Source organism: Bos grunniens, chromosome 19 (genome assembly GCF_055505025.1).
Source record: "Bos grunniens cultivar Pamir isolate PY7600 chromosome 19, Bosgru_T2T1.0, whole genome shotgun sequence".
Taxonomy (NCBI): domain Eukaryota; kingdom Metazoa; phylum Chordata; class Mammalia; order Artiodactyla; family Bovidae; genus Bos; species Bos grunniens.
Genome location: NC_141183.1, coordinates 7179217 through 7202419, shown reverse-complemented (window position 1 = coordinate 7202419; position 23203 = coordinate 7179217). Strand labels below are relative to the sequence as shown.

Genomic DNA, 23203 nt, shown 5'->3' with positions numbered 1-23203 from the left:
TTCTTGTCCAAGCTACAGGAAAAGGCAGTAGTTTCCCAGCCTCTCCTGTATGCCTTCCTGCGGTGCAGGGTTGACCTCCGACCTGGCCCTGTGTGGGCTGCTGAGCCCACACCTCTCCCCAAGCCCAGACCAGGACAGACTGAGCCAGGCACTTGCTCATCCATCAGTCAGGACGTGGATGTGTTTACTCAGTCATGTCTGACTCTGTGACCCAGTGGACTGTAGCCTGCCAGGCTCTGTCCATGGGATTCTCCAGGCAAGAATACTGGAGTGGGCTGCCTTTTCCTTCTCCAGGGGATCTTTCCCCACCCAGGGATTGAACCTGGGTCTCTTGCATTGCACGCAGATCCTTTGCCGTCTGAGCCCCCGGGGAAGCTCAATGTCAGGGTCACACTCCCAACTCCTGGGGCACCAAAAGTTGGCAAACGGACCCCTTTCTCTTGGGTTGATTCATTGATTGTCAATTTATTTTACCAATATCGTTTGTACTTGGAGTGGGGCTTCGTGGAACTCGATCTAGCCCTGACGGCTTCCTCGCCTTCTCTACCTCGGGTAGGGGCGGTGGGGCGTGGAGCCCGGGCCTACCGCCTGTGAGTTCGGCCCCTCCTGCGGTCTGCTCTGCGCTCCCACCTTGCTCCCTGCGCCTGCCGCCCGGGCTGCGGACCACGCCCCCCGCAGGCTCCTCCTGCCCGGTTCCTGACCCGGTTTTAACCTCAGCCCCGGCGTGGGGCGGGGCAGGGTGGGTGCCACTGCTCAAGACCGAGGGCTTCACGCAGGTCGAGGAGCAGGTCCGACCCAGCGCCTGCGAGCCGGCGTGGTCCCGGACAGGCCCGGGGAGAACGAGGTGAGGAGAGGAAGGGGGCGGTGGGGGCACGGGTCGCGGGCGTCCTGCGCCGTCCCACGCCGGGAACCTCTGAGCTGGCGCGGCCTGCTGGCGTGGGCAGCGTCGTCGGGGCTCCGGCAGGGGGCGCTCGTACGCTGCCCCACCCAGGCCCCGCCCCTCCGCCCGAGGCCCCGCCCCGCCGCCCGAGGCCCCGCCCTGCCGCCCGAGGGCCCCCCCCACCCCAGCGCTAGGAAATGACCTCAGCGGCGCGAGGCGCCGGCGGCCCAGCCTGCAGCGCCGCGGACGCGGGGCGCGCGCACGATGTCGACCGAGCGGCCTTCGGGCACGCGGGCGCGGCGCCGACGCGGCAGGTGGGTCCCCGGCTCTCTCGCCACCCCTACAGCTCGTGGGACACCGGACGGCGGGCTCCACTGAGCCGCCGGGAAGGGCATTCCGGACTTAGGAAAGCTGCCCAGGTCTGGAGACCCTTAAGATCCGCTCCTTTGGCCGGGGGGAGAGGCACCGAGTCCGGAGGGGAGACTCCAGCGGGGACCACCTTTGGGGGCCATGTCACCGCTCCCCCCTCCTTAAGAGGAAGGCTCAGAATGGAGCTCAGGACTCTCAGCACTGTCCCCCTCGTGAGAAGGCAGGGCCAGGTTTCTTGCCCCTCGGGAGGCCAGTTTAACCAGTCCGTCCCGGGGAGAAACTGGCTGGTACAAGGGGAGTCAAGGCGGCACCCAGCTCTCTGGCCGGCCCCAGCCCGGGACTGGGCTTTCTGGGGTGAGGACTCTGACATAAGGGAGAGGGTTGGGGAGAGGGGCTTCGAACCCTGCTGGGACAGATGCCCACAGCCTGGAGCCCCGGCCCTCTCACTCGCCGGGAGCCGTGGCGGACCAGTAGCTTCTGGGTCGTCTTATACAGGCGAGGAAAATGTCTGATATCCACGCATCCACCCCCTCATCTCAGTGCACCCGATCCCACCCCAGCTTTGGTATCAGCTGAGAATAACTCTGAGGCAGACGAGGGCAGACACATTCACCCTTCATCTCTTTACTCTTGTGTAATCCCAGAGACTATCAGGATTCTTTAACTGAGCAGCAGGTGCCTGGCTGGTGCCCAGTCTCCACTAGAAGCCAAGCTTGGTGGGCGCCCAGCCAACCCCTGAATGCCATGGACTGCCCAGCCCTATCCAGGGCCCATAGGGCTGAGAGCCCTGCCTCCGCGTTCCACACCTAAGACCTCTCCATTCGCCTCTCCCCCCACCCAGGTGCTGTCCTTAGTCCCACCCCAGTAAAGAGCTGCTGCACCTGGATAGTCATGGGGGAGCCCAGTAAAGAGGAGTATAAAATCCAGTGTTTTGATGCAGAGACCCAGCAGCTGCTGAAGACAGCTCTAAAAGGTGAGCATGGGGAGCCCCCTGAGCCTGGCTCCAGAGCACCAGAGAGGGATAGGACCAGAGGACTGGGCTGACCCTGGGAATGCACCACCCTCTCCCTTCACTTTCTGAGAGCAGGAGTCCGCAACATAATTCTGGAACTGGAAGACATTTATGCCAGTATTTGGGAGTATGAATCATAGATCATAGTCACCCCTCAGATTGTAAAGTGTTTTTAAAGTACCCAGGAAAGGAGGGTGAGGCACAGAAAACCCAGTTCCTGCCCCTTAAGTCCTTACGCTGGACCTGGTTTCTGCATTGCTGCAGCCCCTCTCTTGAATATGCGGAGCTGCCTGACGTGGGACAGAAGATGGAGTGTTCTGCTTGGCAGAGGAGCTCCACTAACTGTCCTGGGCCAAGGCCCTCCCGCAGCACTCAGGACAGAAGTTTGACTCAGCGAACGATTAGCAATGCCTGTAGCGTGCCAAGCTAAGCCTGCAGAGAGGCCCTCCCTGGCCTGTTTTTGTCAGGGATTCATGTATGTGTTGTAAGAACACTTTCTTCCGTAAAATGGCTGTCAGTGTTCCATCTTCAACCTAGTGCCAGGAAAAGACATGTCCTAAAAAAAACGAGCGCTCTTTGACTCTTTATCAGCCACACAACCCTGTTTTCTCTGGGCCACCAGGAGCTCATGGCTGCAGCTGCTCCTGTGTGATGTTTCCTCTGTTTTCTGATCTCTTTTTTTTTTTTTGGCCACACTACATGGCTTGCAGGATTAGTTCCCTGACCAGGGATCCAACCTGCGCTTCCTGCAATGGGAGCAGAGTCCTAAACACTGGACCTCTGAGGAATACCCCCTTCTGGTCTCTTTCAGTTCAGTTCAGTCGTTCAGTCATGTCCAACTCTCTGCGCCGCCATGAACTGCAGCACGCCAGGCCTCCCTGTCCATTACCAACTCCCGGAGTTTACCTGAACTCATGTCCATTGAGTCGGTGATGGCATCCAACCATCTCATCCTCTGTCGTCCCCTTCTCCTCCTGCCCTCAATCTTTCCCAGCAGTGGAAGTATATAATGGGAGTGCTCGTCAGTGAACACCTCAAATCCTTTAGAAGCAGGTGGAGGCGTATATAACTAAGCAGCTCTAGACTCCCCACCTGTCTTTACTCTAGATCCAGGTGCCGTGGACTTGGAGAAAGTGGCCAATGTGATTGTGGACCATTCTCTGCAGGACAGTGTGTTCAGCAAGGAAGCAGGACGCATGTGCTACGCCATCATTCAGGTTGGGTGGGGCTGGTAGAGAAGGGGAGATGCTTTGAGGAAGGTGCTTCTGAAGTGGGCAGAGGCCAGCAGGGCAGAGATGTGAAGGGCTGGCCTCAGAGGCAAGAGAGGAGGAGGACAGCAGGGAACTCGGCCTGGGAAGCTTGGGCCCTGGGACTGCCCTTCCCTTTCCCTGGCTCACAGGCAGAGAGCAAGCAAGCGGGCCAGAGTGTCTTCCGCCGTGGACTCCTCAACCGGCTGCAGCAAGAGTACCAGACTCGGGAGCAGCTTCGAGCCCGCTCCCTGCAGGGCTGGGTCTGCTACGTCACCTTTATCTGCAACATCTTTGACTACCTGAGGGTGAGGCCCCGCCAGCCACACCCCGTGCAGCAGAGGCGACCCACCTGTCTCCTGCGTCACTAAGCCAGTGCTCTGTTCCTGCTCTCCCCCCGCAGGTGAACAACATGCCTATGATGGCCCTGGTGAACCCCGTCTACGACTGCCTCTTCCGGCTGGCCCAGCCCGACAGCCTGAGCAAGGAGGAGGAGGTGAGTGGCCCTGGCACCGAAGACTGTGGAGATGGGCTCAACTTGTAATGCCTGCCCCCATCCATGGAGACTTTCACCTGTGGGGCAGGAACCTGGTGGGGGTGTTCATGGCCTGTCAGGGTTACAGGACAGGTGCTAGGTCTGGGATTTATCCAGAACACAGCACAGCTAGAACCTCCTGGTTCAGAGGCTGTGTTCCCAGTAGGAAAGCAACTGTGGATACTGGTGGCCCAGAAACCAAACTGGGGTGGGGGGCGGGAGGGCAGGGGAGTGGGCCTGAGAAGCAGTTTGGGGACGGAGCCTTCCTCCACCTGGCCCAGGTGAGAGATCTGAGGCAAGTCTTTGAGCTTGTTCCTTTCACGTGAGGCAGAGACAGTGCCCACCAGGTCGTGTGAGGATGAAGGCGGGGAAACGTGTGCACAGGCCAAGCCTGGAGCCTGGCACACAGCGAGCTCTCAGTAAATGGCTGCTCTGTGTGACGGAGCCGTGCCCGGGGTCACCTCCCGCTGCCCCTGCAGGTGGACTGCCTGGTGCTGCAGCTGCATCGGGTCGGGGAGCAGCTGGAGAAGATGAATGGGCAGCGCATGGATGAGCTCTTTGTCCTGATCCGGGATGGCTTCCTGCTCCCAGCCGGCCTCAGCTCCCTGGCCCAGCTGCTGCTGCTGGAGATCATCGAGTTCCGGGCAGCCGGCTGGAAGACCACCCCGGCTGCCCACAAGTATTACTACAGCGAGCTCTCTGACTAGGCCTCCAGGCTTCCTCCCCAGCGGCGCCAGCCTTTCTTGTGCCCACCTTCCAACCTGGCAGCGGAGTCTTCACCTCTGCCAAAGACTTCTTCCCTTCCAGACTTTCAGGAACACCCGAGATGTTTCCCACTTAATGCAGTGGCCCTGCCCTGAGCACCTTCCCTCCGAGTCCAGGGTTGGGGAAGACACAGGCACACCTGCCCTGCGGTCCCACCAGCCTTTCTCTCCCCTCACTGCTGACCTGGGAACTCCTGACAAGCACTGCCCTGTGGAACCACCGGTGCAATAGCTAGCTTGGTGCCTCAGATTCCCCATCTGTAAAATGGGTGCCCAGAGCCATTGGTGGGGACACTTCGGGATATCGAAGGGGATAAGCAGAGTCACACCAGAAACTGCTTTTTATACATTCTGTAAAGGACCATTTTAGAACCGAGCGTATTTCCTCCAGTTGGTTTTAATGAATCGTAATACCACATCACGTGTTACACCAGCTCAGGACGAGAATTTTCTAATAAACTCTTTCTGATACTAAAATTGCTTCTTCTCATATCACCCAAAGGTCCACCCCAAGCTGAAGGAAAAGAAGGCTGGGTGAGCCCTAGGTTTCTTAGGAAATCCAACTTCGTATGCCCCCTCTTTCCAAGGAGATGGGACAGAGAGAGCGAGTTCCAGCCTCCAAAGAAATGATGAACAGGCAGTAAACGTGTGGCTCCGTCCCTGGTAGGAGGCCCGCCTGGCCTTAAGAGGGAACGGCTCCCTTAACCCGCAGGCTCACACCGTTTCCGGCAGCAGAGCGTGCTGCTGTCTTCCCGACTCTTCGCGCACACTACCACCAGCGGTAGTGGGCCAGTGCGCGGTTGGCCTCGGCCATCTTGTGCATGTCATGCTTTCTCTTGATCACAGGGCCGCGGTTGCAGAAAGCCTCCAGCAGCTCCTGAGACAGCTTCTCCGGCATCAGCATCCGCCGGGGCTTCTTCTCCCTGCACTCAGTGATCATCCACTTCATGGCCAGGAAGCGGCGACGCCGCTCAGCCAGCGGAACGGGGACCTGGGCAAGACGGGACAGGGCAGGTTAGTCTGAGAACTTGCTAGGACTGCAGCCTCCTTAAGTAGGCACATGTCCACTCAGGGCCAGCCCTGGCAAGGGTGCTGAGGAGGAGGGCCTGACTGCTCCTCTCTGAGCTCCTCTCACCCCTGGCTGACCTCAGTGCAGCAGACATCACAGGCATTCATCAAACACTTCTTGAGCACTGGCCTTTTTCACCTCTAAAGGGAGTTCAGCCAAGTTGATAAAAGCACCACTGGGAAAAGCCCTGTCAGCTGGCATGACTTAGCCAACACAGATCATGAGCGCCTAGAAACAGGTCCCTCTTGTCCCAAGAATCATTTGCCAGGCCCCTACTATGTGCCAGGTGCTACGCCAGACCCTAGGGACACAGGCATTGAGAAAGTCTCTACTCTGTGAGGTTTACACTGAAAAAGGAAAGACAAAACAAATACATATATTAAGGAAAAAAAGGAAAGAACACCCACTTATGACAACGAAGTATAATTAAATGCTAGCTTCCCTGGTGACTCACACAGTAAAGCCACCTTCTGCCTGCAATGCAGAAGACCTGAGTTCAATCCCTGGGTCAGGAAGATCTGGAGAAGGAAATGGCAACCCACTCCTAAAATCCTTGGCTGGAGAATCCCTTGGACAGAAGAGCCGGGCAAGCCCCAGTCCACAGGGTTGCAAAGAGTTGGACATAACTGAGCGACCAACACTTCACCTAGTTCATTTGAACAGTGATGAAGCGTCAGTCGAACACTACGTTAGACACTGATGTATAAAGATGAGGCATAAACATGGCTCCTCACCATCAGAAACTTACACCTTGGACACAGGATGCTGGACAGAAGGGGCAATGGGGGAGGTACTGTGGGCCTTCTAAAGAGGTCATGTAGATACTTTTTTGGCTCTCTTCCATCTTCTGCCTGTAATCTTTATACCATAGGACTGGGATGAGAAGACCTTGGCACTCTGCAGTCCCCAAAAATCCATCAATCTTGGCCCAACTCTAAATACCCCCACTCTACCCCCACCGTTTGACACACGAGCAGTGCTGCTTTCCCATCCTGACCACGCACCTGGTAGAAGTGGCCCCCCTTGAGGATGGGTACCAGCCCAATCACAGGCTCACAGTTTTTCAGTGCTTGATGGAAGATGGTGTAAGGGTTGCGTTCAATGGTTGCTTGTTCCTCTGCAGAAGCAGCATGGTACTTCTCAAACTGCTTCCTTTTCACAGCTTCCAGGGTCTGCAAAGGGATACAGTGGAAGAGGATGCCCAGGGTCTCTAAAGGGTTCACCCAGCTGGGCTAGGACCCTGCCCTTTATTCCCATCATCCTGTTCTTACAGCTGCCCAACTATTCCCTTAGTACTTCTGAAACAAAAACCCTGGACCAGGACAGAAGAATGAGCTAACATTTGTAATGTGGGGCTGGGGGACGGCAGTGGTTGACTCCTGTAGGACTTCTTAAAGCCTCCACGCCCACATATAAATACAGAGAAACTCATTTTAATGACAGGTACAGAATCCATTGTTTTTTGTGTTAAGATAAAAAAGCCAAACACAAAGCTATGGGGAAAACAAAGATGACAGAGAGAGGTACTGTTTACCTGTGTCATGAGTGATCTGGCCAGAATTTTGTTTCCTCCTTTCATCATCATATTGGTGAATTTACTTTAAGAAGAAAAAGATGTTTAGGTTCCCAAGGCTGTCACTGTAGATCCTTCCGCCTTCCCCCGTATAGTCCCACTCTGTGGAACAAGTTTGTTTTCTGCTAACCTGATCACTGGGTCTTCAAACACAGAGCTTGTTTTCGTGGCTGGGGCAGCTTTAATAACCTGAGTCTTCCTGAGCTCCCGCTCATACGTCTCCTCCTCAGTCAGCTGGGCCAAGGGCTTGCGGTAATATTCCTTGTCAATCTGGGGATCCTGGTACTCAGGGCCATAGCGGCTCCACCTCACCTGGGTTAGCCTGGGGTGGGGGGAAGAGGAAGAAGAGGGCAAAAGCTGACTCAAGTGAAAAGGGTTGACTTAACAATAGGCACGTATGCCAAACCGCCGCCAAGCGAGCAGCGGGGAGACCGCCGGCCAAAGCTGAGCTGCAGTAATTCTGGCTCTTGTCCCAAGAGGTAGGAGGACCTCCCCTAAAGAGGCCAGGAAAGTCTGCTCCTCAAGTGCCAACAGTAAGGCCAGGCTCCTGAACTTCAAAATAGACAATCCGCCTATGCATCTCTGCCCCCACCTCCCAGCAAAGAAAATCCCAGTTCTGAGTTTTTCAACAAGATCGCACTTTCAGTTCCAAGTGAGAATTCCTCAGGCAGGGAGCAACTACTAAGCTTTCAGATTGACCCAAACTCACGGAGGGGGTTAAAGAGGATTGAACTCAGTTATCCCGGCCTCCCTGGCTCTCTCCAGGTCCCTGCGAGTCTTGCCTGTGGCCCCCTCTTTTCCTCCCCAGCAGGTCTCTCCGTGAAGACCCAAGAGGACTCCCAGCTGCCCGCCACTCTCTCACCCTGGAAGCCGCAGGACAGCTATCCGCACGCCGAGAGCCAAGCCGGACCACCCTCGCGAAACCTTCAGCGTGGGGGCAGCCATCTTGGCTGCCAGCAGGACCCCACGGAGACTGCCCTCGGCGTGCCTGAGCGAGTGACTAAAGACGGGGGAAAGGAGCTAGTAGGGTCCTAGCTCTGCGCATCACCCTGTTAATCTGGGCCTGAAGAGTCTCTCACTCCGAGGTCTAAGGCGGAGAGTCAAAAAGGAAACGTTCGCCCTCGCATTATCCGTCGCAGCCTAGCAAGATCCTACGCGGCGGCGCTTGGTCTTCTCAGGTCCCTATGCAGGCCCCGCCCCGGCTCGTCTCTCTCAGGTTCTCGCGAGGTTTGAGGCCTCTGGGCCGGCCCGGGCGGCTGCAATATGGCGGAGGCGGAAGGGGAGAGTCTGGAGTCCTGGCTGAGTGAGTATCCACGGCCGAGTCTGTTCGCGCTCGAGCCGCCCCTCTCCCCAGCCCTCGACCCCCTCCCCCGGCCCTGCGGTGGCGCCGCCCGCTAGCCCGCGCCAAGCCTCGCACGCGCCGCGAGCGCCCCGGGATCGCGCCCGTTCCTCAGCTGGGCGGCCCGGCCCGTGCTCTCTGAGCCGCGGCGCCTCCTCTCGCTCCTGCGCGCTGCGCCGTGAGCTCGGGCCCCGCGGGCTCCGCGAAAGCGACAGCCAAGTGCTTCGGGATGACATGCATCGGCGTTTTGGGGAAGCTGTGGTGGGGCCGCGCAAGGCCGTGACTCCGGGACCCCTGCGCTCTTCCGACCCAGGGGAAAGCTCCGAACTGGGGCTGAAACTCCGGGAGCGGTGGGTGGTGCTGAGCATACCCACATAGCTTCAGAATTTTGACCGTGTATTCCAGGAGAAGTGACTGCTTCGCGCAGGCTGAATGTTTGAGGTGAAAATAATCCAGAGAGGGGTAAAAAAGAGTACTTTTCCCTGCAGTAACCGAAACATGATGAAAGCTCTGTTGGGGGACCCTTCTCCCCACCCGTCCCTCCGCATGTCTTAACGAGTCATTCGTTGGTAAACTACTCAGCAAAGCTGAGAGACGCAGCCTGATACTGTAGTTCTAGCGGCCTATTGCTATGATTGCTCATTTATATTGCTATTGAGGAAATGCAGGTTAACCATAGCAGGTTGCATTTGGCCGAAGGGTTAGTACGTTGAGTTTACTAAGTATGGGCTAGAGGAGGCTCCTGGAGGCCTGTTTAAGTGAAGACAAATTGGGCAGGGTGATAAGACAGGCTGGAGCCTAGACGCTGCCTCGTGCATTGTCAGTTATTTACTGGAGCCTGCAGCCTCTTGAGGGGTGATGCCCGTTTCCTCCAATTGCCTGATTCCCCTTGATAAGAAACCCTGTTCAGGTGGTTGAACGCAGGTTACATTTGCAAGGTCTGCAGTTGCGGGCAGGTCACAGCCTTCTGTGTGTATGGAGCTGTTCTCCCAGGAGCTCAGAGTGCTCCAAAGACACTCATTTACCGAGAATCCTAGCAAAGGAGGCACTAGTGTCACAGTGTCACAAAGGAGGACACCTTGGCCCTAGTCAGGTCACTTGCCCAGAGCCACCCAGCTGGATATAAATGACCTCAGCTGAGTCTAATAGGCGAGGTTTAGAGTTTAGACCTGTTTTGGGGGGAGAGGGAGGGTGTCTGTAGAGACTAGAGCTCAGACTGGCCTTTGGCCCTTTCCTGTTACTTAGACTGACGTTTTGGGCAGGTCTCAGGTCTCCCCGCCTCTCCCCCAGTTCTGCTCCCAGAACCCTCTGCTCAGGTCACTGCACTGCTGCCCCCTCTGCCTCGCTGTGACTTCCTGGTATTCTTCCTTGCTTCACCTTCTTCAGCTGGGTGTTCTTGTGCCAGCAACACACGTTCCTCTCCTTTCCTGAGAGCCTTGTTCTCCTTTACATGCTTTGAAAGCCATACCAGCATCTCCTTCCCCACAAACCATCTCTTAATGACTCCAGCCTTCTCTAAAGTCCTGTCATTACTGCAGTTAATCAGTGCTTGATGAGTACCTGCTGTGTGAGGTGTTAACGAAAACTAAGTTCAAAGTCTGCCTTCAGTACTGGTGCTGGAGTGGATAAAGCATTTTTAAGTGAAAAAGCAGGAACCATAAATGCTGAAATACAGACAGTTTATTTGGGGAAATTGGGGATAAGTGAAATGGGAGATGGTTCTCCCAGTGGGGAGATGGCACTTGAGCTAGGCCTTAAAGAATGGGAAAATAGGCTAAGGAAACAGCAGACAGTGGTGTGGAGGGAGCAGGCCGTATTTGGGGCATGCAGTAACATACGTTTGATTCAAGCAGGGCGTTCCTGTGGGAATGTGGGAGAGAAAGCTGGGAAGAGCCAAACTCTGGACCGGCTCTACTTCCACCCGAAGAAGTCTGTGTCTCCAGTTAAGAGGTTCCCATTCATACTGTGCCTGTTAAGTCAGTGTTCTGGGAAGGTTCCTATAGGTGTTCTGCATAGGATGGATTGGAGCAGAAGTTCTGGAAGCAAGTGAGAAATCAGGAGGTCAGGGCAGGAGTAAGAAAACAATTTTAAAAAGACACTGGGGTTTCCCAGATGGCTCAGTGGTAAAAAAAAAATCTGCCTACCATTGTAGGAGAGGTAAGAGACTCTGGTTTGATCCCTGGGTCAGAAAGATCTCTTGGAGTACAAGATGGCAACCAATTCCAGTATTCTTGCCTGGAAAATTCCATGGACAAAGGAGCCCGGTGGGCTACAGTCCATGGGGTTGCAAAGAGTCAGACACGACTGAGTGAGCACAGCACACAAAAAGACATTGAGGTGAATTCCCTGGCAGGTCAGTGGTTAGGACTCTGCGCTTTCACTGCCGAGGGCCAGGGCTCAATCCTGATAAAGGAGCTAAGACCCTACAAGCCTCGAGGGGAAGAAACAAAGTAAAGACATGGAGAAGGAAGAGATCAGGACTGACTAGTGAAAACGGATGAGGAGAGGGAAGAAGGAGCCTTCAGACCTGGGTGCCTGGGGTTGGGGCAAAGGGAGCTTTGGAATGGTGGCACCATTTATAGAAATAGGGAAGTCAGGGAGGAGGAACGATGAGTGTTTTTAGACTCGTTTCTGCACCAAATGAGCACTTATAATTACGCTCTGTCTTGTTTTGCTCCGGTTGTTTCTCGTGTGTTGCCTAACCTCCTCAGGGTAGCATCCGAATCTTGTACTTTTCCTGTAGTTCCTCCAGGGCCTAACTTGTCTGCTTAGTTTTCTGTGGCTGTTTAACAAAAGACTTGGTGGTTGACTAAGTCTCCCTTGATTCAAGACCTTCGCACTAAAGTTTGCCGCTTGACTTCCCCTGCATCCTTATCCTTGCTCCGTGGAACTTGTCACTGGACTGTTTGAGCCGTGTTGGGGCGGGGTGGCCATTGCCGTTCCCCTCCCTCCTGGACCAGAGGTCCCACAACAGTCATGGCTAGTTGAAAATGAGAGCAGGATGTATAGAGGCAGAGACACGGACTAGCACAAGGCTGTCAACAGAGACCCCAAAATAGAAACCTGGAGGCCACAGGGGCGGTTCTGGAAGGCAGGATCCACAGGGGAGGCCCTGGCGTCACCTCCGTTGCAGGTGAAGGAGAACGTTGAGTGGGTGGTGGGTGTGTGCATCTGTCGGGAGGCGGTGGGCAGGCGGGGCGCCTGAGTCACCCCAAGTTATCTCCAGAGGTTCTTGCAGTTCCTGTGGGTGACTGGGGTCTGCCGTCTCAGCTGGCTGGAGAGTGGGGGGAGATCCTCAGAAGTGGGGCGAATCGTGGCTGAAACCGGGGCTGTGTGTTCATGTGTAGGCCAAGAGCTCCCTGCAGGTTTGCGGTGGAAAAGTCTATTGGGGGACAGGAAGTGGGATTCTCGAGCTGTCAAATGAAAATGAGAAGTAGGTGGGAGCGTTCCTGGAAGCAGAAATGGAGTCGTGGCAGCCCTGGGCAGGGCACGTTTTTGCTGAACGCCCGTGGCTTTGTGTCCGTGTGTGGGGAGGGGAGGGGCTGTGCGCATGTCCCCTGTGTCTGTGACATCTTTTCCAGTGGCAAACAGTGGAAGGCGTGTGACTGCTCCAAAATGATTGTAGTGACAGGGGCAAGTATGCTCCTCAAACCAACTTATTTTTGTATCCCACACCCTCTTAATGTCATATGAGAACTCCAAGCATCTCAAATGCTAGGGATTAGTAACAAAGCCACGCTGACACCTGAGAAAATTTTAGGCACCTGGTGGGGGGAGACTCAGGGCTTCTCTGGAGGGTGACAGCTAGTAGGTCCCTGTGGCAACAAATAGCCCCTCTTGATAGAATTAATCTCCCTTCCCTCCAAGCATGACATTTCCAAGGGCCTGCTAATTCTCTTTTCAAGACTGAGAACTGACATCTCTCTTTTCCCCCAAATATGATCCTAAACCACCAGAATTTTCTGGCCTCCAGAGCAGAAATGCTGCCCCGCACGCACCGCGCGGGACGCTGCAGGTCTCCCCTCTGCCGCTGGGTGGAAACGCTGCCCCGCACGCACAGCGCGGGACGCTGCAGGTCTCCCCTCTGCCGCTGGGTGGCGCCTGCTGCCTTGTGATGCTTGTTGTGGGGCGGGGTATGCGGCTGGCTAGGAGTCCCTGTTAGGATTCGAGCGTGGAGCTAGTGATTTTTAACATTAGGAAAAGGGAAGTGAAGAAACAGTCACGAGCAATCAGAATTCAGGAATCTCTAACATCACCCCTTGTTGGGAACGGCTTTTTCAAGGCTTTCACTCTACTTTTGGCCCTGGCGGAAATCTGCTGGAGGAGCCTGGACTTAAAAAAGGATACCCGCCTTCAGTCTTCCGTTCGTCTTCTGAACCTGAAGCCCTAAATTTAGCAAACAGCTTGAGAGTGCTTTCTGGAAGAGGCTGACTCCAAGATCTGAATCAGAGATGGGAACGCATTTAACCACCGTCAGCTGGGGCCGTCCTCTCTAAGCACAGGATCTGGGCATGACGGAGAATAGAGGACACATGCCAAGTGCTAGGAGACTGGGCATTACCTCTTGGAGTTTAAACCCTGGGAGACCCTCTTCAGTGCTTGTCTTTGTCCTTGATCGTGGAAGACCATTTAAACTCAGGGATGCTGCTTACTCAAGCTTAGGTTCTGTTTCTGTGACCCCAGGGACAGACAGCACGATTTGTGCTTAGAGGGCTCAGTAAACGTCGTTAACTTACCTTAAAATGAGAAGCTTCAGATTTGTTTTCTCTTTTGTTTGTAACTTTCAGAATACTGGACAGAAAGTGATATTTGTACGGAATTCCGTAGTGGTCCAGGGGTTAAGACTCAGCTCTGTCACTGCTTAGGGCCCAGGTTCAATCCCTGGTCAGGGAACTAAGATCCTAGAAGCCATGTGGCACAACCAAAAAAAGTGTTTTTTTGAGTATTTGTATTTGAGTTGCTGTCTGACTGAACTGTTGAGTCTTCTCCATTAGAGAAGAAATCATCACATCAGTGCCTTAAAAATGTGAGGGAAACCTTCCACAGCGTCCTCCTTGCTCTCTGTAACAACTCGTCGTCTTCTCTCCCCAGATAAAGCCACCAATCCTTCTAACCGCCAGGAGGACTGGGAATACATAATTGGCTTTTGTGATCAGATCAACAAGGAGCTTGAAGGGTGAGTCTCAAACTGTTAGGGGGCAGGTGAGGGATGGTTGACTGGGGAAGTGAGAAACTGGCAAAGGAGGGCTGGCCATGCGGCCGAGGGCCAGCATCCTGAAAGTGTGATTTTGCTGGTCTCCAGGCCACAGATCGCCGTCCGACTGCTGGCCCATAAGATCCAGTCTCCACAGGAATGGGAGGCAGTCCAGGCCCTGACGGTAGGTTTTTCGTGCTGGTGATGGATTTTCACGAGTCCGCTGGCGTCTCTGAGGGGGTCAGGGCTCACGCCCTCTGCCAGCTGAGCATCCTGGATACAAACTAGACTTACCTGGACCTGCACAGTCAGTTGCTCCACAGACGCATGTGCCCCTGTGCCAGGCCCAAGCATCATGGATGACCGAGTGTGGACACGAGGTCTGATGGGAGAAGCAGAGAGGCCAGGGCACAGGGATGGTGGCCGTGGGCCCTGGGGTGGGGCTCAGAGAGGCTGACAGAGCTGTCTTGCCAGGTAAGAGCTGGCCAAGTGTAATTTGTTCTGTAGCTAAAAATGATGTGGATTGCTAGTGAAGGCATCACCCCATTGGGCAGATCTTAGTGTTTATTCAGACTTGGGGGATTCAGGACGCAGAGCCGAGTGCGGTGCTGGGGCGCCTCCGGGCTTTCCCCTGAGCCAGGATGCCTGGGTTCTCTCCTGACTCCCTTTAGCTGCTGGAAGGGCGGGAGGGAGGTGTTGGGGAAAGGCGCTTAGCCTATGCACATGCCTGTGCTGTGTCCTCCGCAGAGTGAAGGTTCTCCAGTGGGGGCGGCTCTGTCCCCCGGGCACCCAGGACAGTGTCTGGAGACACTGTTGGTGGTCACAGGTCGGGGGGTGCTACTGGCATCCACGTGGGTGGAGCCTGGGCTGCTGCTGAGCATTCTGTAGTGCCCAGGACAGGCTCCCAGAACAAGTACCTGGCCCAGAATGTCCGTAGTAGTGCGGTTGAAAATCCCTGATTTACAAAGATGGAAGCCGGGGCAGGGGGCAGCACTTGGGTGGTGCACTCCTTGGCATAAACTCAGGTGCCAGGCCCCACAGCAGCACCTGAGAACTTGAGGCCCCAGAGGGAAGATCGATGGGGCTCAGGGCGGGAAAATAGCATGTCCATCTAAGATGGAGAAACAGAATTGAAACATCCTCTCCGGCCTGCCCAACATGTTGATCAGCTTGTGGAAAGAGCCCTGAATCAGAGGAGCATGTGGTCTCTGCCTCCATCTTCTTACCTGTGAAGCCCGAGGGCAGGATTTGCAGGCAGGTCCCCTCCAGGGCTGACCGTCTCACTGTCTTGTTATCTGGGCTTCAGGGTTTTTTACTTTAGTTTCTGCTGAGCTTCCCCAGAGGGGTTTGCACCTGGAGGGACTCTCTGTGAGTAACCCCACCGCCCTGATGTCCCCAGGGCCGCCTCTCCTGGTTAGGTGCTTCCTCGGGCGAGTGTTGCTGGCCAAGTGCCAGGTCCTGGCCTGAGCGCCTGGCCTCTGTGCTCCAGGTGCTGGAAGCCTGCATGAAGAACTGCGGGAGGAGGTTCCATAACGAAGTGGGGAAGTTCCGCTTTTTGAATGAGTTGATCAAGGTCGTCTCTCCGAAGGTCAGTCGGTAGCAGTTTCATTTCTCAGAACTTCTTCTGTGTTCCTCCCCCTCCCGCCTCCCGCCTTACCGGCTTTCACCACGCGAACCAGCGTCTCCACAGGGCTGGGGTTCCCGGGTCCTGTGCTCAGAGGATGCTGTGCTGAGGGTAGACGTGCACACAGGGACGTCTCTGCTGCCCTCCCGGCCTCACTGTGCCCGCTGACTGCTCTCACGTGGCTGCCCTCGTCTCTTGACCACGGCCACAGAGTAGTGTCGCTTCAGCTCCGGGCACCTGCTTACGGCAGAGGGGACACTTCTTCACAGCGAAGGCATTCTCGTTCACTCCTTCGGGAGAAAGTGCAGTTGTGTGTCTGGCCTGTTGTGCGTGAACACAGTGACGAGCTTCCGGCCCCCTGCCTGAGCGGAGTCTGTGCCCCATGGATGCCGCTCCCCTCCCCCGTGCTGGCTCACACCCACGGTCTGGAGGCGGCTTGGGGATTGTAGCCAGTTAGCAGCCGTTTCATTGCTGTGAGCACAGCCTCCCCACTGTCTCTCCTCCAGGCCACATGCACTCAGCTTTCCCATTTCCTTTGCTCCTTAGTACCTGGGGGACAGGGTGTCTGAGAAAGTGAAGACCAAGGTTATTGAGCTGCTTTATAGCTGGACGTTGGCCTTGCCGGAAGAATCAAAGATCAAGGATGCCTACCACATGTTGAAGAGACAGGGTACGCGGGTGTCTGCCCAAGCAGGGGGCACCGGGCTGAGCTTTGAGGGGCTGAGGTGTGTGCGGCCTGCAGGCCTGGTCCCGGGGGCACCCCCTTGCTGTGTGGGAAAGGGTGCCAGGGTGGCCCAGCCTGTGCGACTGCTGCTCCGTCCCCTTTCAGGCATCGTGCATTCCGACCCGCTGATCTCTGTGGACAGGACGCTGATCCCGTCTCCACCACCTCGTCCCAAAAACCCCGTTTTTGATGACGAGGAGAAATCCAAGGTAAAGTCCTCGATGGGGCATGGGCTCGCTCAGCGCTGGGGTGCACTCGGCTCCTGTGTGTTCCCAGGGGGTGCTGCCGTCCCTCCGCCTCTAATGCCCTCCTCTTCCAGCTTTTAGCCAGGCTGTTGAAAAGCAAAAACCCGGACGACCTGCAGGAGGCCAACAAGCTCATCAAGTCCATGGTGAAGGAGGTGGGTGGGTCCTGAGCCCTGGGGAGGAGGAGCCCGTGGCCCCAGAGCAGCGGTCCCTTCCCCTGTCCCCAGGGCTCACCCGCACGTGGGAGCAGGGGGCGGATAGGAGAGAGGAGCGGGAGCTGTGGGGCCAGGCTTGGGGGCAGGCGGGCTGCTGCTTTGAAAGAAGAGCTGTCGGTTGAGTCTGAGGCCAGTGGTCCCAAGAATCACGTGTTGAAAGGAGCTTCCGTGGGGCGGGCCTTGGCCTGCATGTTCCCGGGGCAGGTGTGCACCCTCCCTGGCGGGGTTTGGGGGGCAGTGGGCCAAGTCCAGCTGAGCTCTCGCTCCTTGGTCCTCTCTGGTGCAGGATGAGGCGCGGGTCCAGAAGGTGACCGAGCGTCTGCACACCTTAGAGGAGGTCGATAACAGCGTGAAGCTGCTCGGTGAGATGCTGCGTCACTACAACAGGGAGGGCTCTGCAGAGGCAGACAAGGAGCTCATGAAGGTAGGCCCCAGGAGAGGGCGTCTCTGCCCCAAGATGCTGCTGCACACCTGGCAGTCCTTCTCCGCCAGCAGCCAGGCCGAGAGCGGTGGTGCCCCCGAGCGCCCGTGAGCTGTGGCTGATTCACTCCACGCACCCTCCGTCTGTGTGACTCTGCAGACCCGCCTCGGGCGTGCCCCTGCTCACCACCTCACATTCTGCCTGGGGATGCTTGGGCAGAGAAAGGCCCACCCTGGTTCCCTGATGTGCGCCTCCGTCCTCGGTCACATACAGACTATGAATTCTGAGGCATGTACCAGGCTGGGAGTGGGAAGGGACCTGCTGTCCTGGCGGCCTCTCCACCTGAGCAGGTGTCTTGTGACGCAGAGTGGCCGAGGCTGGCAGCAGGAAGATGTGTGTGCAGAGCCTGACTCTGCCAGGAGCTGACCTGATACTAGGGGAGCCTGGACTCTGGTGTGGGCGCTGGGTTGGGTGATCTCCTAGAGCTGACCACGGTGCCAGGGGAGCCGGGACTCTGAGTGGATGCTGGGTTAGGTGATCTGGGTTAAGTGTGGTACCACCTAACCCATGTACCAAGGGAGCCGGAACTTGGTGGCATGGATGGTGGGTTGGGTGATCTGGCAGCTTGAGTTTTCCTGCCTGGGTCTCTATTAGGAGCTGTTTGATCGGTGTGAGAACAAGAGGCGGACGTTATTCAAACTCGCCAGCGAGACCGAGGACAATGACAGTAGTTTAGGTGAGCGGACTGGGAAGGGTGGTTGAGGGGGTGACCCGGGGATTTGGATGTGTGTGGTGGGGGCATTGTCAGGCTGGGAGTGACAGGTTTCTTTCTGGTACTAGGGGACATCTTACAGGCCAGTGACAACCTCTCCCGGGTCATCAACTCTTACAAGACAGTCGTTGAAGGGCAGGTCGTCAACGGTGAGGTGGTGACCTCAGCCATTCCCGACTCGGAAGGTAAAGTGTTCTGGTTTCCTGCTCCCTCTGGAGCAGCCTGGGGCCCCGCTGCAGGGTGACCCCATGTCAGCCCACAGGCCTGAGGGGACCCTGAGCCCCGCTAAGCGCCTCCCGGGAGGTCACACAGGGTCTCCCCCACCCACTGCCTCCCCCAGTTCTTCACTGCTGCCCGGACAGGTGCTCTGGGAGGCAGTCAGAGGCTGTGCTCAGGGTCCCTCTCCCCCCGCACAGCCCGGGAGGGACCCCCAGTGATTCCTGTCCCCTTCCGTTTCCATCCAGGAAACCAAGGCACTCTCATCGACCTTGCCGAGGTGGAGGCGCCGAGCGGCCCGCCCCCAGCGCTGGCCCCTGCCCCCGCCGGCTCAGGCATCCCTGTCCTCCCCCCGCCTCCCCAGGCCTCGGGCCCTGGGCGCAGCCACTCGGCCGGCCAGCCCGAGGCCCCCCCAGGGCCCAGCAGCACGAGCAACGCCCTCAGCCTGCTGGACGAGGAGCTGCTCTGCTTGGGTGCGTATTGGAGGGGGCTGCTCGGGGCTTCCGGGGCCTCAGTGAGGAGAGGTGCTGGGGATGCCCAGAGGGGGACCCCGGGTGCTTAGCAAAGGTGGGAAGTAGGGCCCAGGGCAGTGTCCTCGGGTGGACATCCTGTCTGGCTGTGCTCCCCCTTCCCCGGGAGGCGCCCCCCGCAGCATAAAGACGGAAGAGGGTCCGTTCCCCTCCGGAAGCTATAGGGGACGCCCTGCCACCCTTGGGCGGCCTGGTGGTCACGTGACCCTCCCTCAGGTGAGGTGGGGCTGGGGCCGCCCCAGCCCAGAGCCTCTTCCACCACAGCCATTTCCTCTGTCCTCAGGCCTCACCGACCCGGCGCCCAGTGCTCCTCCCACCAAGGCGGCTGGGAACAGCCAGTGGCCCCTGCTCCAGGTAGGGGTGGGCGCTGTGTCGCCTCCACTTCCCAGCCTCGTCCTGGCTCCAGGCACCGTCCCGCACATAGCGCTTTGCCCACTCTATCCACAGGATGGCTGCTCATGCAGGGGGCTCAGCCCAGCCCCCAGGAACAGCGTTGGGGGCGGGTGGGGGTGGAGAGCCTGCAGCCTCTGACGCCTGCAGGGCCCCCTCACTCCTGCTTTTGTTCCCCAGAGCGAGCGGTCAGACCTGGACTTCTTCAGCCCCAAACCGGGGCCGGGAGCCTGTAGCCCCACAGACGGGCCTCTCCTCCAGCCTTCAGTGGCCCCCATAGGCAGTTCCCAGGCCCCGGTGGCCCCAGCTGGCGTTCCTGCCCCCACAGCCAGCCCCTTCTTGTTCTCCACTGGCCTGGCCTCAGCTCTGGCCCCAAAGGCTGAGCCCATCGCCCCTGGGCACCGTGGTTCCGCTTTGGGCGACAGCACCCTGCACCAGCTGGATGCCCTCGACCAGCTTCTGGAAGAGGCCAAAGCGTAATGAGCGGGAGAGGGGCGCTGGGGAGGCAGCCCCAGGGGGTTGGCGGGAGTTCCCTCTGTCTGGTGGGTCGGCTGGAATCTAGAAGCGGGATGCAGGGAGAGCTGGCTCTAATCCGGGGGCCCCCGTGCGGGGCGGCCAGCAGCTCTGCCTGGCCTTCGACACGCCTTGTCCTCCTTCCTGCTGCCCAGGACCTCGGGCCTGGTGAAACCTGCCACCTCCAGCTGCTTCCTGGGCGCTGCCGCCCCCCCTCTGCTCCCCAGTGGCGCCTCTGCTCGGCCTCTCCTCCCCCTCTCCGCGGGGCCCAGCAGCCCTCTCTTCCAGGCCCAGGGCAGCCCCATGAAGGGGCCCGAGCTCTCCCTGGCCAGTGTCCACGTGCCCCTGGAGTCTATCAAACCTAGTAGGTGTTGGAGGCTCGGGGTGAGGGGCGGGGGTCCCAGCCTGCAGAGGTGTGGGCTGCATGGCAAGGGATGGGTGGGTCCAGGCTTTCTCGCCAGGGTCCCTTAGAGCCATACGCGGCCTTCCGTACCGTGTCGCAGTCTGTGCTCGTCCCCGCTGTGCACTTGGGAGGTTCTTCCCAGGCTCCTTCAGGAGCTTCCTGGTCCCGGGGCCACCGTGACCTCTCGCTTGGCTGCGGTGCTTTGTCTCAGGCCCACCTCTCCCCCCACCCTCACCTGCCCCGTTCTTACATACAGGCAGCGCCCTTCCTGTGACAGCCTATGATAAAAACGGCTTCCGCATCCTCTTCCATTTTGCCAAGGAGTGTCCTCCAGGACGGCCTGACGTGCTGGTGGTGGTGGTGTCCATGCTGAACACGGCTCCCTTGCCCATCAAGAGCATCGTGCTGCAGGCCGCAGTGCCCAAGGTATCCCCGCTCCCTGGGGCCTCTTCCTGCACCCACGTGTCCACACCCCGTTCTCCCTCAAGGGCACCTGCCATCTCTTCAAAGGAACCTGTCTCTCTCTTTAGTCAATGAAAGTGAAGTTGCAGCCACCCTCTGGGACAGAACTCTCTCCTTTCAGCCCCGTCCAGCCACCTGCAGCCATCACGCAGGTCATGCTGCTGGCCAACCCACTGAAGGTGAGCTGGAGCTGGGGACCCCACCTGAAAGCCCTGGCTGCCCCAGGTTAGACGCCTGCGTCCACCGCCTCCCAGCCTGGACCGTTACCACTTCTCCTGCGTCCCTTTTCCACCCTGGCCCAATGGCTGAGTGAAGATGGGGTGGTAGGAGCAGGGTATGTCCCCTGCACGAAAGCACCCCAAGGGTATCAGAGAAGGGGTGTCTGACACGCGGCCCCTCTGCTGCAGGAGAAGGCGAGGCTTCGGTACAGGCTGACCTTCGCCTTGGGGGAGCAGCTGAGCACCGAGGTGGGTGAGGTGGACCAGTTCCCCCCTGTGGAGCAGTGGGGGAACCTATGACCCCAGAGGACACATGTCAGCTGCACTTTGGAGCCCAGGCAGGCTATCCCGAGAGGGGAGGCTCTCCAGGCCTGGTCTTCCTTCATGTCCTAACCGCTGTGCTTAAGAGCTTTGACGTGGAACAGGGGCCCGGGCCGCTGCTGCCAGGAGCCGAGCCGCTGCTGTGATCTCTCTTCCTTCGGCCCCTAAAAGGACCTGTTTTTTTATCTACCTGTGTGACTTGAAGTGGCCACGTACATCAGGAGTGGGGAGTGGCCCCAGGTGCCGCCCCGGGACATGGCCCCAAGGCTGGAGTGGGTTTTCCCCTTGCGCTGGCATCCTCTGATGCAGAGACTCAGGGCCCTCCTTCAGGACCACGTCCTCACATCCCCAGTTCTCAGTCCCCCTGCTACCCAGGCTTCCCCTTGGCAGGCTCCTGGGAGGAGGACACAGCCCACGGTTCCCAGATGGCCCTGGGCCCAGGGCGCTGGTACTGCCAGATCGCCACCCCTGCCTTCTGTGGGCAGCACGACCCTGGAACGGGCACCAGAGGAGTTGTGCTGGGCCCTGGCAGCAGCAGGCTGTGTCCCATGGACATCACGGTAGGATGAGGAGCTCAAGCTGCTAGAAGTAGAACTTGGCCTTGTGGCAGCCTAAACTACACCCAGAAAAGGAAATGGGAGAGAGCAGTGTTGTGCCTTCTCCGGAAGCAGGTACCCAGCACTTTCTGGGAAAAGGGTGCCTCCTGCCGTGGGAATAGGCCATCTCACTCACTCACTACCTCTTGCTCAGCGTGGAACAAACCGCTGTGCTGCCTCTGAAGGGGAGGACAGCACCCTGTGTCCCGCTTTGGCCCACCTCCTCCCACCAGATGGCCTGCGGGGTGGCTGGCTGTTGGGAACAGGAAGCCTCAGGATCAGGCGCGTTGCACTAAACTTATGTCCTTACCTGCTGCCCAGAAACCCCGAGTCCCCAGCTGCCAAGGGGCACTGTCGGCGATATGTTGGGTCTGGAGGTGGTGAGATTAGGGGCCTTGCTTGAATCGAGTCACCAGACCCTATTGCTTCAGCAGTGCTCCATCCACTGGCTACAGCTAGGCCGGGGAGTCCAGGCCTCACGGGGCGACAGGCAGGTGAGACCCAGCCGCTGGGGAATGAGCACATGGCTCACCTGCACTCAGCTGGATGAGCCAGAGCCAGCTCCAGGGAGAGGCAGCCCTGACCCCTCCCTGCTCTTGCCAGGCTTCCTTAATCAAGAGGCCATCGCCCCCTCCCCTCCCCTCATCAGCGAGCAGGTTTCACTGCTTCATTAGGACAGACGAAAGAAAGTGAATCCATTTTACTTCTTGAGTAAATCCAAGAGCTCCAGAGATGGGCTGCTGCAGCCCTGGGAAGCTCTGTGGGACTACTACACGGAATGTACCTTTACAATAAGCTTTAGACTTTAGAGTTATTTATGAGTGTTACTCGTTACTATTGAGGTCACTTCGTGACAAAAAACTGTACTGGATATATCAACTGCTGCCCTTGTTTTGCTGCATGTTAAATAAAACCATTTTTGCCCTATTTGGAATCTTTCTAATACAGATACCAGTCACCCCAGTGTGGGGAAAGGTGCCACTTGGGAATTCCAAACGCAGGCAGGCAGCTAAGCTGGTGCCACCTGAGGTTTCTGTTAAAACATAAGTTCCTAGACTGTTTCCTTTTTTAAAGAAGATAACCAGCCAAGGGGAAAGATGAGGGGAAGGGCTAGTTAAGGAGTTCAGGATGGACATGTACACACTGCTATATTTGAGCGAGATAACCAACAAAGAACCTACTGTATAGATAGCACAGGGAGCTCTACTCAATGTCACTGTTACAGGGCAGCCTGGACGGGAGGGGAGTTTGGGGGAGAATGGACACGTGTATGTGTATGGCTGAGTCGCTCCGCTGTTCACCTGAAACTGTCACAACAATGTTAACCGGCAGTACTCCAGCACAAGATAAAAAGCTGAATTAAAATAACCAGAAAGTTAACAGATGATTCTGAGGTGAAGCCAAGTTTCAGATGCACAAGCAAACCACTCAACACTTGTTTAGGTTTCGACCTGCAGGCAGGAGGGCTCTGTGTTCCCTGTAACTTCTCTCCAAGGTGGCTACCTCAGGTTTCCAGTGCTGGCAGCTTAAAACCTCCCCAAGTGTAAGAACTATAAGTTCTGTAAGAACTT

General features: G+C 57.3%; 3 protein-coding genes and 1 long non-coding RNA gene across 21 annotated transcripts; 2 read left to right on the top strand and 2 right to left on the bottom strand.

Moving 5' to 3' along the window:
* The first annotated feature begins 687 nt into the window (after nucleotides 1-687).
* MIF4GD (MIF4G domain containing) lies at nucleotides 688-5284 on the top strand. 3 transcript variants are annotated; one of them, XM_086356112.1, is made up of 6 exons: nucleotides 688-844; nucleotides 2091-2222; nucleotides 3369-3478; nucleotides 3661-3816; nucleotides 3912-4004; nucleotides 4523-5284. In XM_086356112.1, the coding sequence occupies exons 2-6, from the start codon at nucleotides 2141-2143 to the stop codon at nucleotides 4748-4750; spliced, it is 669 nt and encodes a 222-aa protein (XP_086212238.1). In that variant the 5' UTR covers nucleotides 688-844; nucleotides 2091-2140; the 3' UTR covers nucleotides 4751-5284. The 3 variants fall into 3 exon arrangements, with proteins under 3 accessions (XP_086212238.1, XP_086212236.1, XP_086212237.1); XM_086356110.1 differs by lacking the exon at nucleotides 688-844 and adding an exon at nucleotides 1086-1194; XM_086356111.1 differs by lacking the exon at nucleotides 688-844 and adding an exon at nucleotides 1086-1299.
* On the bottom strand, nucleotides 5187-8654 carry MRPS7 (mitochondrial ribosomal protein S7). Its single transcript, XM_086356109.1, has 5 exons — nucleotides 8312-8654; nucleotides 7580-7771; nucleotides 7411-7474; nucleotides 6881-7048; nucleotides 5187-5798 (listed from the first exon to the last, which is right to left on the bottom strand). Exons 1-5 carry the CDS (start codon nucleotides 8392-8394, stop codon nucleotides 5577-5579), a joined length of 729 nt encoding a protein of 242 aa, XP_086212235.1. The 5' UTR covers nucleotides 8395-8654; the 3' UTR covers nucleotides 5187-5576.
* A 40-nt stretch (nucleotides 8655-8694) lies between these two features.
* On the top strand, nucleotides 8695-22559 carry GGA3 (golgi associated, gamma adaptin ear containing, ARF binding protein 3). 16 transcript variants are annotated; one of them, XR_015147146.1, is made up of 17 exons: nucleotides 8695-8752; nucleotides 13880-13964; nucleotides 14091-14166; nucleotides 15472-15570; nucleotides 16153-16276; nucleotides 16436-16539; nucleotides 16650-16730; nucleotides 17077-17214; nucleotides 17866-17947; nucleotides 18052-18168; nucleotides 18448-18672; nucleotides 19013-19083; nucleotides 19300-19595; nucleotides 19788-19996; nucleotides 20357-20461; nucleotides 20566-20676; nucleotides 20905-22559. XR_015147146.1 is itself a non-coding variant. In XM_086356048.1 (17 exons), exons 1-17 carry the CDS (start codon nucleotides 8713-8715, stop codon nucleotides 21013-21015), a joined length of 2139 nt encoding a protein of 712 aa, XP_086212174.1. In that variant the 5' UTR covers nucleotides 8695-8712; the 3' UTR covers nucleotides 21016-22559. The 16 variants fall into 16 exon arrangements, 2 of the variants coding, with proteins under 2 accessions (XP_086212174.1, XP_086212173.1); XR_015147147.1 differs by having other exon boundaries at nucleotides 20546-20676; XR_015147143.1 differs by having other exon boundaries at nucleotides 20292-20461; nucleotides 20546-20676.
* LOC147351064 (uncharacterized) lies at nucleotides 10454-11071 on the bottom strand. Its single transcript, XR_015147170.1, has 2 exons — nucleotides 10933-11071; nucleotides 10454-10824 (listed from the first exon to the last, which is right to left on the bottom strand). It is a non-coding gene; the product is annotated as an uncharacterized LOC147351064 (long non-coding RNA).
* Nucleotides 22560-23203: the final 644 nt, after the last annotated feature.

Bases quoted from the DNA above. Each gene is read 5' to 3' on its own strand.
- MIF4GD (XM_086356112.1), top strand. From the start codon at position 2,141: ATGGGGGAGCCCAGTAAAGAGGAGTATAAAATCCAGTGTTTTGATGCA. The intron at 3,479-3,660 runs GTTGGGTGGGGC...CCTGGCTCACAG, and splicing joins TGTGCTACGCCATCATTCAG to GCAGAGAGCAAGCAAGCGGG. The intron at 4,005-4,522 runs GTGAGTGGCCCT...CTGCCCCTGCAG, and splicing joins GCCTGAGCAAGGAGGAGGAG to GTGGACTGCCTGGTGCTGCA.
- GGA3 (XM_086356047.1), top strand. From the start codon at position 8,713: ATGGCGGAGGCGGAAGGGGAGAGTCTGGAGTCCTGGCTGA. The intron at 8,753-13,879 runs GTGAGTATCCAC...TTCTCTCCCCAG, and splicing joins GAGTCTGGAGTCCTGGCTGA to ATAAAGCCACCAATCCTTCT. The intron at 16,277-16,435 runs GTACGCGGGTGT...GTCCCCTTTCAG, and splicing joins CCACATGTTGAAGAGACAGG to GCATCGTGCATTCCGACCCG.
- MRPS7 (XM_086356109.1), bottom strand. From the start codon at position 8,394: ATGGCTGCCCCCACGCTGAAGGTTTCGCGAGGGTGGTCCGGCTTGGCT. The intron at 7,772-8,311 runs GTGAGAGAGTGG...CCCCCACCCCAG, and splicing joins GCTGTCCTGCGGCTTCCAGG to GCTAACCCAGGTGAGGTGGA. The intron at 5,799-6,880 runs GTGCGTGGTCAG...CGTCTTGCCCAG, and splicing joins AGGGGGGCCACTTCTACCAG to GTCCCCGTTCCGCTGGCTGA.